Genomic DNA, 13,739 nt, shown 5'->3' on the forward strand with positions numbered 1-13,739 from the left:
TCAGTTTCAGCCCCAATGCATTTCAATCTAGAAACAAATACAAAATTGTCTATTAAACCTTGCAGATTAACCAAGCAATAAATAACAGTGTAGTGATGGAGCATGATCTGGATCCCTTGACTGGCAGGGCCTATTCAAGTAAGGTGCGCTGCAGTGCAACCCAGTATGAAGTCTTACCTCTACGAACAAGGAATGCAAACACTGCTGTCGCGGATGCCAGACTCTATCTGAGACTGCACCAAACTCTTGACACCGCAAAGGATGCTGAGGTTACGGCAGATAAACAACTCGGCAAAAGACCAGGGATGAGAGGGCTAGTGTGATTATGGCACATACAGAAAGCGAAAAAGAACAGGAGTCCGGAGGAGATTCTATCTCAATATACTGAAAGTACGTGCATAGTGTACTGTTTTAAAATTACATTTAAATTCTACAGCACAATTACAAAAGAGACTGGAAAGATTGTTTTAGACTGCAGAAAAAAATCTCAGTGAAGGACCTGAAAAGCTTCATCTGTTTAGTTTATCAAAAAGTAGATTCAGAGGTGATGGTTCTCAGGGTGGTCAACACAAAAGAGAGGAGTTACTAATGAACTCCTTAAGAGAGAAAGCTTTAGCTATAAACTGTTTGAAACTAAAGCTAGATAAATTCAAGGAAGTAATAAAGTATGACTTAGCAGTAAAGGTCATTAACCTTTAGTTTAATAATGGTACAAGCAGTGCAAAGTAAAAGTAGTGCATTTTCAGTGTTACAAATCATTAAATTAAAACTGGATACTGCATAGATGATTTGCTTTTCAGGTAAATGCGAGTTTCTGTGTCTGGATGAAACTGCATAGCTTATCCTAAGAGATCTGACAGGATCATCTTCTAGTTTTTAACTCAAGAGGTTTACAGCAATACAGGAAAAGAACAGCATAATCTATTGCTGCGAGCAACATCTGCTTAACACCTCTTTGCTTAGGTAAAGGTGACAGATTATAAACCATTCTTGCATCTGAAACGTCAAAAGCATCCAGTAATTAAGGCAAACCAAAGCTCCAGCATTCCTCAGCCACCCAGAGGACTTACTCAGAGATGTGTACAAAGATGTCAGGCCCTCCATCTGCAGGGGTAATGAAGCCATGGCCTTTGGAGCGACAGAAGCATTTACAGACGCCTTTGTAGATGGGACCCTCCGATGCTCTCACAGTTCTGCAAAAGAAAGCACAGTAAGAGCGGTTCATTGCTGAGCATGGATGCGACAGCTTCCAGGTGTGCCAGCCAGAACACACTAAGCAAACGGGCACAAGGGTCCAAATACTTAACTCCCAGCGAGTATACTCCTCCGGCACAACTGCTTAATACTCAGTTTCATACACCGCACATGTTTTGCCTGTAGCCTTTTTTAAGGGAGATAAATACGATGAAGATATTTGCTACCATTATAATCCATCAGTTGCCATCTTGAATCCATCTGCTGTATCACCCTGCCAAATGTTCTTTTGGACGCTATACTAAATAAGCATCTTATACCTTTCATGAGTTCGAGAGTACCAAGGCGCACTTAGGTCTTGTATGCACTTTCACAAATTTAATAGTACAGTGCAGGTAGTACTGAGAGAATGCAGTGCATAAAGACATGTATAAACTTGTCCACATGTATAAATGTGTCCACATGTACGTATATACATATACACACACCCTTTCTGCATCCACGCCTATCATCATCCTGCCAGACTAGGATCCAGTGAAGTCAATATTTCACCTTCAAATAACTCCAGCAGGCCACGAAGCCTAACTGGTATGCATAATACCAAGACTCAAGAGCGATCTCCTTCTTCACTGTCACGGGACCTTTATTTTAAAACGAGACAGATCTGAAGACAAACCTCCAGGGTGACTTGCTGCCATCAAGAAAAACGACTTGCATGAACTATGGCCCATCCTGAAAATTGTGTGACAAATACACTGAGTTGAATCTCCAGGGATCCAAACTCACTCAGATACTTTCATTAATGAAGCCAACTGTTTTAGACATTTTACGGGGTTTACACAGAGGAGTTACTAGATCAGGATCTTCTCATGCCACGACTATGCTGCAGGTTACTTCCGTATTAGAATAGGATTTTGGTGCTATTCTTCAAACTCAGTAAGTGATTGTGTTGCCATTAGGTTACATGCATCTTGGCAATTTTGACATCACTTTCCCAAATATTTAAAGTTTACTGAAGCCTAAATAAAATTGCTAAAAAACATGGGAACAGCTCTGCTCCTTAAGTCAAACTAACACTAAAGAAATACAGTTGAAAGTGTTAAAGAAAGAAGAAATCTTCATTAAATCACTTCATTTACAGCTCTATAAAGCTGTCGACGCACCTAACCCCGCAAGTGCTTGTTACACAGAAAAGCACTCACTGCCCTAAATAAGCCACTGAAGTTCAACTGCATCTTTCAAGGAGATAAAGCACTGTGGGCGATAAGGCTCCACACTTGCAATGAACCAAAATTAAATAATCCCAATGAATAATAAGCCACTGCCTGTCAGATTCATCTTTTCCATACAGCTGTGGGACAAGAGCTCACCTAGAGCTCCTCTTGTTTAAAGAGGCCGCTAAAAAAAAAAAAAAAATTAGAGCTATTTTGATTTACAGGGCAAACAAATACAGCAAGATTCCTACACTAATTAACGATTAAAGAACCATGGAAGCCAAATAACAAATTCTTTAGTTTTCTAAGAACCAGACTAGGATTAACAGCTGAAAAGAATTACAAAGAGTTCATTATTAACACAGCACTGAGGCAAGCTAGCTTGGAATTGCTTTTCAAGGTCAATCCCAATTAGCAAGTCAATTATGTTCCTTTTAGCAATCTACTTCCATTACAAACTTTAGGGCATTTGAAGGCTTTTGGAACCGACAACATATAAATTTTTCTTCTGCTGCTGCTGTTCTTTTTCACCTCATTTTGAATACAGAAGTAATAACATGAAGCATCATTGACATTGATGCTATTTCAATCCACATGAATAACTCTTGAAGAGGAGAGATGGGTAACGCTGCAAGAAGCAAAGAGGAAAAAGCATGCCAACTGGATTAAGCAGCACAAAACAGACTAGCTGTGGGTTTGAGATCTTACTTCCACAGTGTTTCACTTGGCATTGCCAGACCTCCCTTACACAGAAGTATTGCAAGACTGTGGCTGAAGTGCAGCGGATTGGCCACAGATTTATTTGAGCAATCTTAAAATGGATATGAAAGCTGAATAGGACAAGGAAACAAGCCCTCTGAAAAGTGACAGGGTCATGGACTATCCCTAAAATGTAACTGGCTGACAGTAGCACAGGTTGTCAGGACTGAAGTAACTAATATCTCCAGTGAGGTCTGGTCCAGTGCTTCAGACGTGATGGGAAGAGAGGTCGTGCCAAAGGAGGAGGTGGAGCCGATGAAGAAACACCACAAAAACTGGTCCTGACAGCCACAACCCAACGTCTGAAGTGAAGCAAAGCTTCAGACAAAAAACTGTCTTGAAACAGTCTTGAACTTTCCCCTACCTGTACAGCTCTGGTCTTAAAGAGTGGAAAAGACTTTGAACATCTAGGCAAACAGAGCATTGAAAAACTACAGCTTGGACTGAAGTCTAGGACTGAAATTTGGACTGAAAGTCTAGTGGCATCAGAATTTATTTGAGACAAGATAACAGTAAAATACCAAAGCATCTTCCAGATATAACCGTCCCCCCGACTCCTTTCACCGCGGCAGGGGACCGATCAGTCTTCCCAAAGGCAATCGTTCGGTTGTGCCTATAAAATGCAGGTTTCCCAGTACTCACGCTGAAAACGTCCTGGTCCGTCGGGTGGGCAGCGGACTGGGGATGAGGTACCCTCTCATGGGCGATGGGGAGCGATCTCTCGCCCTGCGGTTTTCAGGCAGATGGAGAGAGCTGGGTGAGGATGGAGAGGTGGGGGACTGCTGCGAAGCAGACGAAGTGGGCTCAGAAGACATTCCTGATGCCTGAGAAAAACCTAGAGGGAGGAAGAGATCTGACTTAACCCAAAATGGGAATTGTCACAAAAGTCACAAATTCTTCAGCTGATGATTTTGTAAGAATATGAGTCACTTCCTGCAGACGTACATGCGGACACAGTTTCACCAAAAGCTCCCGCTCTGTGTCAGTGAGTTCCTTTTTTTTTTTAAGTTTATTTATTTTTAAATCTCACGGCTTTTGTAAGCCATACTAGGAAGTTCCACTGAAAACAAATTACTCCACAACTAACACATATTCGCTTACTCCTTCCTCAAGCACAGGCAATGGCTGCTGAAGCAGAACTTAGCCCCAGCACTAGATATCAGCGTGCCCCACGTGGCTCCCAGACAGACGGGGTTTGACCACTGACAGCACAGAGGAGCCTCCTGCATCTGCACACAAACACGTTACAAGAAAGAAACACTAGAAGAAGAAATGCTGAAATAAAGGCTGCACCTCCGCTGCTGGAGGTTAGTTTCACTGGGCAATTACTGATGATAACTTTGTTGCTGCTGCTCAGCTATTAGCACAGGTCTGTCAGAGCTCGTAACACCTTCAGCTTGACTGCAAGAAGAAAATCGTGTCAGTGCTCCTCAATTCACTTCAGACAGAGTCAGACAGTTATTCTCTGCCAAGGACAGGAGCACAGACAGAACTGGGTGGCAGTGGCTGACCGCGAGGAGATGACCCCTCCAGCCTGTGGAGATCTGGCAGACCCAGCAGTCCCCTTGGGTAGGTCTGAGTCTGCCACAATCTTCCAGCAGCTAGAAAGCCAACAGTCCATTATTTGCATTCTGACCCCCAGCAGCCCACATCAGATTTGCTCTTATTCACGTCCTCCAGCACAAGAGGGAGAAAGTCCCTTTCTCAGCACACCAACAGCAATACGCATCTCATCACACAAGTAAAATTCACATAATCATGGAAAGAGGAAGACTGATAAGAAACAGCAGTACTTCTACATACATGAATTCATGGCTTACAGGTGCAGCAGTGACAGAAAGAGGATAAATCAATCAGCACTGCTCTGGTATTACTATGCAAGTCCCCATCCACATGGGATGGGGAATAAGCTGTACAGAAATAACCAATAACCCACCACCCTCTTACTTAAGAAAATCTAAAAATATCTGGATGAGTTAGCAAAAAGCATGGCTATCTGGGTCAAGAAAATATCAGGAAGGCAAGAAAAGCTGCCTTAAAGGCCAATAGTTTCATTGAACTGAAATCTCTTATTTCTATTATGCACCCTCCTTTGACACCCACGCTCCCAGCCCATGAATTATGGAGTGGATCCTTCACATGACATTTGAGAGATGCAGCCTTCTTGTCAATGACAAATTCCCATTATTTGTTCCCGAAACTAAGGACTAAAATTAAAAAGGCCTCTTAAGAATGAAGTCACCAGGGAACAAAGGCTTTTGTGTTTAATTGCTCAGGGTGCTGAAAAGGTAAAAGTGGATAGTCATGTTCCCTCGTGTACCAGCTTGAGCTTTCCACACTATTCTCAAGAGCAATAGTTCAGATGAAAACAAAACCACAGCTTTACAGACAGTGTTTCAAATATGGATGGCATTTGCCACCCACAAGCAAATGCCCTACCCAGAGTCATGGCACAGCGTTCAGTCGAGACCTAGATGAAAAACACCAAAGGGACGAGATATTCCAAACCTCCTCTTCCTCCAAAGAGAACTGCTGTGTTGGCTGGCACTGAGGAAGTCTCCTCAGATTTCAAAAGACCTCTCCTTTGGGTGCCTTGCTTTCAAGGAATGCATGTTTGACATAGCGGGACTATAACTCTAGCAAGTCACAGGAAAAACAAGAGCAAACAATTAAAACCTCAGTCTGATAACTCAGCACACACAAAGGTCTGGTCTTTGCACAAGAGAAAACACAGCTTTCAGAATCGCACGCTTTCTCTCCTAATCTAAATATAAACTAGCTTGTCAGGTGACAAGCAAAACGCAGAGCTATTCATTCATCCACAGCAATACACTACAGCCAACCAAAGTACTGCCTGTCCCTTTCCTCAAACAAGGGTAGAGAGGCAAGAGAATTTTCCCTCCTTTCTTCAAAACATAGATGAACCACAAAAATATTTACAAAGAAGGCTAAATGGAGTTAGAAGCGTGCGAACGTACGATAGTGTTCTCATTTATGTTATTTTTGTGCCCTCAGCTCTGTAAACATAAAATAAAACAGTGATGTAGAACGTTCAGTGCCATTTCACTGTACAAATACCCTTTTTGTTCTCTGCCCACGGCCAAAGTAGATGAACGGCCTCGACTCTCATAATTTCTATTACACAAGTCCTAAATCGTGATCAGAGCTCGGTGAGAGCTGATACACAAAAGCGCGCAGCTGGAGGCTGCCAGGAGCAGCTACGCTCGACTTCACACCCACTGCAGCAAGCGAGTACAGCTCCGGAGAGGAGGGGATGCAAACAAGCAGCAATAGGAAGCCTGTGGCTATGCTACAGCTCAGCAACATTCTCTACTGACATGTATGTTGTAGTATCACATGTGCAAGTGCACCGGCACATCCGTTTGCCTCTTGGGCTTCTCCAACAATCGTAAAAATCAGATGCAATGAGAAGAACTGGACACTGAACTACCCCGTTTTACCACGTGCAGTGTACACAGTGGGATGGCAGCAGCTCCTGCTTCCTGCGCACCTCTGCTCAGCTTGCTCAGTGCGCACAATCACTTCATCTGAACCTTTTTGGGGACAAAGGTGGAGCTTAGCTATTTCAGTTTGTTCTGGTGTGGCCGCTGTCTTGACGTTGTTCACAAAGGGTTTAACCCATTTCCATTGTCAGCACTCTTGAGGGAGCAGAAATGCTATCCCCACTTGGACATGCAGCTGGAGGCAGGCCGAGGCCGGGTGGTGTTTACGCAGGAAGCCTACAGGAACCACTCAAACCGAAACCCCACCTCCCAGCCCCCCCAGCCTGCCTCTTCGCACAAGTTTTGCCTGCCAAATGCAGTTACTGGAAGTCTTCAAACATGCTTTTCAGATGTTTTCCTGCATTCTGAACTGATCCTCTGCAAATCAAGAGCCACCCTACCAGCCCTTCCTCAGCAGCCACAAACACCTTCCCCACTTTGTGACTAGCCAAACAAACCTACAAACCTCTCTCTCACCAGCCCGCCACCTTCCACCCTGTTTCCATTAGTTTTCCCCTGTCCCTCCAGTCCAGCCACCACTCTCCACTTTCCCATGGCGAGGAGGCCATCACACAAACCCCAGGCAGCGCTAATGGAGCACCCTGCCCGAGCTCCCCACAAGCATCCCGCCGGCTGTGCCTCACGAAGGCAGCCAGTACGTTATAGCAGTGCCTCATAGCTACAAAAATCACAGCAGCATGAGATTCCAGCTATGATGGAGATGAGGGACAACACAGAGAGTATCTCTCTCCTGCTTGAGCCAGCAAAATATTTGCCTTCAGGTATTTACCGAATGAATGTAACATGATGCAAGGCGGTGGTATTTTCAGGCTCTTCAGGAAACTCCAACCATGTGCCATCTTACCCTTAAATCTGACCATATTTCATCATACACTGTTTATCTTTCATCACTATGATTTTTAATTATTTTTTTTAGACTGTAGATATGCACCAAAATATAAACAAAATAAATCACAGAAGTATCATGGAAACAATAGACTAATTTAACATTTCAAAGCAAAAATATATATTTTTTTTAACCACACTTTTTGCACAATTGGCCAATGTGTACATAAAGGGTATCCCAAAATGTCATCTCTAACAGGTGACCTACAAAGTACAGAGTGCAATATATGCTGAAATTCTCCATAAAATACCAAAAAAACCCAAAAAAAACCTATTGAAGTAATTAACATTGGGGGTATGGAAATGCCACCTTCATTTCTTTATATATCTATACATTCTTTTTCTATTCTTCTTCAAGTCTACCCCATCCCTCTAAAAATACCCCAAAAATAGCAGTTTTGGGGAAGTTATCCATTCTGACCAGCACAATGCTACCATGTAAATCTAGTCCCACTTTTAACTAAAGGAAATGCCTGGAAAAAAAAGTCAAAATGGACAGGGCAGGGTGACAGACTTCAGGAAATCCCTCTGTCTATGAAGGGTTTCTTTTTCACACAACAGGCATTGCAACACCTCCAGCAGGCAGAGAGCTCACCCCCAGGAAACATTGCTCTGCGAGCTTCCGTGCTCCAGCGCTGAGAAAAAGCTCTTTCTGGCCTCCTTAGCCTGGAAATGACACTGTCTGGAGGAGCTGCTTCCAGAAGGTTCCACAATGGTCTATGAACAGGACAGCACTGGCCACACATGCCTGGAAAACCAAGCTTTTCCTCAAAGAGAGAGAGAGGTTTCTCTTCTGTACCTGAAGAGCAGCCACTTTCAGCTGGGTTTTTCTCCGAGTTAGCTCTTTCATTTCAACATCTAAGAGGAACGTGGACATCTGAAAATTTGTTTTGCTTTCCTTGGATTTAGAAACAATGTCAAGAACTCTTTTGAAGTGATTCACTTTTAACTGTCCTGGTTTCTAAACGTATACTACACAGCTGCATTTCTTTCCTTCTCTAAGGAAGCCTTGCAGATAAACCCCTGAGCTTTGCCTGCTCTTCTGCTGACGGCTACAAGCTCTTCTCAGCAAGAAGAGAAACAAAGCTTGATGGCACACGGTGAGCACTACAGAGACTGATTCTGTTCCAGAGCACCCTTTCCCAACAGTATGTCCCTTGCTCTCATCTACCGAAAGAGTGAAGGCATCAGGACCCTCTGCTTTACCTTGCCCTGATGAAGGAGAGGAACTAGGGGACCTTGGCTCCCAAGGGTGCCCCCAGTTCTTCTAACGCATCTCCCAGCTCCCTGGCACCTCTCCGAGGCACATGAGCACCCACTCACTCACAGCACCAAGGCCATAGAACTGCTCCCACCTGCAGTTTCTTTCCAAAGCACTTTCTGGCACTCAGATCCTGGTGCACCCAAGGATCCCAGCGCCACAGAGCGCCACAGCACTCCTCCTGCGTCACAAAGTTAAGTGCTTACAAAACACATGCAATTAAAAAACAGATGGTTCAAAAAGCTTCCCCTTCCAGCTTAGTTTGCATGACTAACTTTCCACAATTAATACTGGTATTTCAATTAACACTGAAACTCATAGGAGTTGCAACACACATGTGACGTGTCAACACAAAGGATGACGGTATAAGCATTATAAGCGTTACGCTCCCAGAGGCTGCTGAGGAGTGCCCATGTACTGTAGTGATTTGGCAGTTAATGGACACCAGGACATTGCCCAACCATCCCCATGTCCAATAAAAGCCTAATTATAAGGTAACCAAAACACAACAAGGAAAATTCCTATTGCTTGTCTGTGCATACAAATTAATTTGGATTAAAACAGGGTCGAGTTTAAGCAGCAACAGCTGTTTCCAAGCCGTCTCAGCAGCGAACACCTTTTCCCCAAAGACTGTGGCTGCCCTTCTGCTCCTCTGGCAGGCAGTTTGCTGTGTCTGAAAGCGGTGCTGCCTGAGCAGCACAAACCAGCCCTGCACGGCAGAGACCACAGAAAGAGGTGGGAGGGGAACCAAGTCAGCAGCAGCCTATAAAGTGTATTGATAAAGATGAAGACTTCTAACAGTCCTGTATTTTCCACTGTTCATGTAAGTGACAGATGCACTTAAAAATGCATTTAGATTAAGGAACAGAGTAGATAGTTAGATTAGGTACATGTTCCAACTGGTTTATTGGTATACTGAGGGATATATGCTGATCCCCTGTGGCTCATTCCATCAAAAATACAGAGGAATCAAGTTCCTCTCTTGCTGGAAATCAAGTATTTGCCATGATTGATGCTGCATAAGCTTCTTGCTCCCAGTTACAGAATCACAGAATGGTCAGGGTTGGAAGGGACCTCTGGAGATCATCTAGTCCAACCCCCTGCCAGAGCAGGGTCACCCAGAGCAGGCTGCACAGGAACGCGTCCAGGCGGGTTTGGAATGTCTCCAGAGACGGAGACTCCACCACCTCTCTGGGCAGCCTGTGCCAGGGCTCTGCCACCCTCAAAGGAAAGAAGTTCCTCCTCATGTTGAGACAAAACTTCCTACGTTTGTGCCTGTTACCTCTTGTCCTGTCACTGGGCACCACTGAAAAGAGCCTGGCCCCATCCTCCTGACACCCACCCTTTAAGTATTTATAAGCATTGGTAAGATCCCCCCTCAGTTATCTTTTTATTGCCTAGAATGAATTAGCCAGGGTCCTTCGCTTGTAAGGAAACACAGGAGGCCGTGCCCAGCTGTAATGTGTTGGCTACCAGAGGTGGTAACACTCACCAGGATTTGCCTAAAGGGAGGGCGCACACAGTAATATGAGGAGGACCATTCTTTATCCTACATCTTGTCAAAAAGTACTTCTGTGGGACCAGAACACAACAGCAGCCAGCAGTAAGGTCACTTCCTTGGGACAATGCTGGGCAGCAGATGCCGAGCTGGGAATGGCACAGAGCTGTCCCGAGACCAGCACGCCTCCCCTCACACCCTCTTACAGCACCAGTCCAAGACTTCAGCCTGCTTACAAAAGCTCACTTATCTAACTCTTTTTATTTAAAGAGCAGATTAAAAGAGGTGAAAACTCTCCCCAGCTCATGGCAAGCCTGGAGAAGCAACAACAGGTCTCAGCATCCTCCTTTGGAAGCTCTTCCCAAGCAAGGATGAAGATGATGGTTGAAGATAATGGTGATAAATAGTGCATGCTAATCAGGTGCAAGTGTTGCCCACTGACTTAAGTTCCTGTGTACATAGATTATTGGCTAATACCATCAAGTATTTAAATGACCATCACCTGCAATGCTGTTCACTGTGCTTTGGTTATCTCTAGCACAAACCAAAAAGCCCACAGCAAGGCAGGTACAGAAGGAAGCAGGGGGGCATTCTCATGAGCACCCGCCATGCCCATGCTATCACGACTGTGGGCACAAGGCCATGAGAACAGTATGAGGAGGGCACAGAAACAGCAAGGGGAAAGTGCCGTCGGAGCCGCTCTTGGAAACCCTGCCGTATCAGCGGGGGGGAAAGGCTGCAGTGCTGGGAAGAGTGGGCCCATAGCATTGCCAAGGCTAAGGTGGGACAGGTGAGCTGTGCTCTGCACCGGCACTGCTGCCTGCGTGGTGTTAGCCTGTCCTGTGCTCTGAAACCCGCTCCCATGGCGAGAGCAGGGGCACCTCCAGCACCAAGCCGCACTGTACACTCAAGATGTGACCTTACCTGAAACGTAAGCCCGCAGTAAGTCTAAAGATTGTGTGTACAGCTTCATTTCCTTGCTCATGCAAATCCCCAGGTTAGAGAGCACCACACTTGAAGTAAGACTGGGAGACAGACCTGCACATCAGCCCTTACATTGCCTGCACCTGACAGGACTCAGCAGCCTCTCACCAACCAACCATAGCGGGAGCAGGTGGGAGCCATCATGGCAGGGATGAGCTGCTACCCCCATCCATGTGCTGCTGGGACAGTTAACGGACCAGACCAGAGCCAACCCAAGGCACGGCTGCAGGCAGATCATGAATCATCACTCTTGGACAAGCAAGATCAAGATGCTGAGCCAGCACCAGCCTGGGGTGTGACACCCAGCATCTTGCCTTGCCTTCAGTCTGCCAACTGCTTTCGGCATGAACTGTCAGTCTACAAACCCGCTTGTTTCTGTAGCAGCGCAGTGGCACTGTGTCACAGCACTGCCCAGCTGCTTGCAAAATCACTGCCAGCAACACCTGCGCTGCCAGAATCAGGAGCAGGAGCACATATGCCAGCTCCCAAAGCCTTGCTCCAAGCACTTTCTCTGGAGCCAAGTACACAACATGTCCCCTCCAGTACCAAGTGTTGGCTTCCCTAGATATACGTTAGTCTTCACATGTCCCAGACAGGCTGTAATAAAGGGACAAGGAGGTGTGAAGAGAGACCACAAAAGACTTTTGCAATGAAATGGGGGAACATCAGGATGACTTTACTCAGTCTGACGCATGTAGCCAGGTGTGGCTGCCTATGTTGGATTTAAGTATAAGGTGAGTACGCAGTGGTGCTTATCCTCAACATCTTTCCAGCATCCTGGATGTACAGTTTAAATAAAAGCCAAACTAAAGGTTGCACAGTGGCATTTAATAACCTCCTACAAGTCTTTTCAGGGCCTTCCTGAGTTCAAGTAATCTTTTAGCACCCACAGTATCCTGTGGGAAGGAGTCCCACAGCTTAACAGCCATGTGAAAAAAACCCCAACCTCCTTTTAGTGGACAGTGAGGAGTACAGGAGTACAGTCTCTTTTTACAGAGAAATTAAGACAAGACAGTGAGATCAAAACACAGAGCACAGCAAATAAGGTAAGAAAAGGAAAGGAAAGGGCACAATATGCAAGGGACCGAACGGGAAAGAAGCATTAGCTCAGAGGAGCACACAGGGAAGGGTGCAGACTTATTCATAAATCAAACGTTAAATTTTCCACCACAAGTGACATAAATGGGATAGAGAGCAAGAGGAGCTACAAGCTTCTTTCTGTGGCTTTTTCTTTTCTAAGTACAAAAGAAAAACCTTATGCCTTTTTAAAACACATCTTAGTCTTTCTAAATTACTCCCCCGATTTGTCACTTGAATGGCTGCCATTACTCTTTCTTAGACAATAAACCCTACTAGTATCAAATATTTCTAAAGATTTAGCTTGTCAACAAGTTAGCTGGTTTTGGCGAGAAACCAGATATTATCTATTCAATGGTTTAGGTTCTCCAGCACAGAGCCATTGTACTGATCATTCCGGTACTTCATCACGCCTCCTTTAGCCAAGGCTGGGAACTCTGTTCTTGGGCAGCAGAGGCAACATTTAATACATCTCATGCTATTCGTGCTACACAGGCTCAATCAGAGCATGCTAACGTATTGCTCAGATGAAGTACAATATATGGCTGAACAGGGACCAAGCTGTTCCTTCCAGCACCTGCTCTCAAGCTCCACAACTCAGCTCCTCCTCCAGTGCTTTTGCAAGTCTGAAGCTCTCCCTCTGCCATTACTTCCCTGCTGGCACATCCCATGTGAATTTATTCCAGGATTTATTTCATTTTGGCAGAAAATATTTATACCAAAACATGAAAAATATCTCATGTATCTTGTGACTAAGCGTTTTAGGGCTCATCTACAAGGCAAATGGACTTATACAGTGTCATACTATTGTAAAGACTAGTTATACATATGCAAATCCCTAGGCACTTTTCAAAAGTTCTCCCTTTTTCAGCCTCCTCTCACATCACAAAACTTCAGCCACGATTATGGGTAAGTTTGTTCATGTGCAACTTTGAGCCTTTTAAGGCTACTGAAATCCTCTGAAATATTTATGTGGCTCAGTGTTACTCAGAACAATTAGTTCACTGTGTTTCCCCCCTAATCAACATTTTCAATAGGAGAAAACAGTTCACATTACAAAGATCTATAACCATGGGAATTTATGAGGCATACAAGTACTGGCAAAGGGAAAAATAATCCTCTGAGGATATTCCAACTGCCAGCATTACAGCAAGAGGCAGACAGCAGGGTGGAGAGTCAGAAACCACTCACAAATAACTTGATCCTCACACCAGTACCACAAGGCACCCGCAGACCCCAGACTCCTTTTTGCCAGGCCTGGCTCTATTTTCTGGCTGTACAAATGCACAGGCAATCTCCCAGTCTCACTGCCTTAACACCTCCTATACGTATTTTTAGGCATC

The 13,739-nt window shown here is 44.9% G+C and overlaps 1 protein-coding gene across 1 annotated transcript in view; it reads right to left on the minus strand.

Annotated features, from left to right (window-relative positions):
• The window catches only part of CARHSP1 (calcium regulated heat stable protein 1), a 37,150-nt gene that overhangs the window by 13,270 nt on the left and 10,141 nt on the right, over positions 1-13,739 (minus strand). The window contains exons 2-3 of the mRNA XM_063343496.1: positions 3,810-4,002; positions 1,071-1,193 (exon numbers count right to left, since the gene is read on the minus strand). Coding sequence (XP_063199566.1) covers positions 1,071-1,193; positions 3,810-3,982 — 296 coding nt within the window. The 5' untranslated portion in view covers positions 3,983-4,002. The remainder of the gene's footprint in view (positions 1-1,070; positions 1,194-3,809; positions 4,003-13,739) is intronic.

Source organism: Chroicocephalus ridibundus, chromosome 8 (genome assembly GCF_963924245.1).
Source record: "Chroicocephalus ridibundus chromosome 8, bChrRid1.1, whole genome shotgun sequence".
Lineage (NCBI taxonomy): Eukaryota > Metazoa > Chordata > Aves > Charadriiformes > Laridae > Chroicocephalus > Chroicocephalus ridibundus.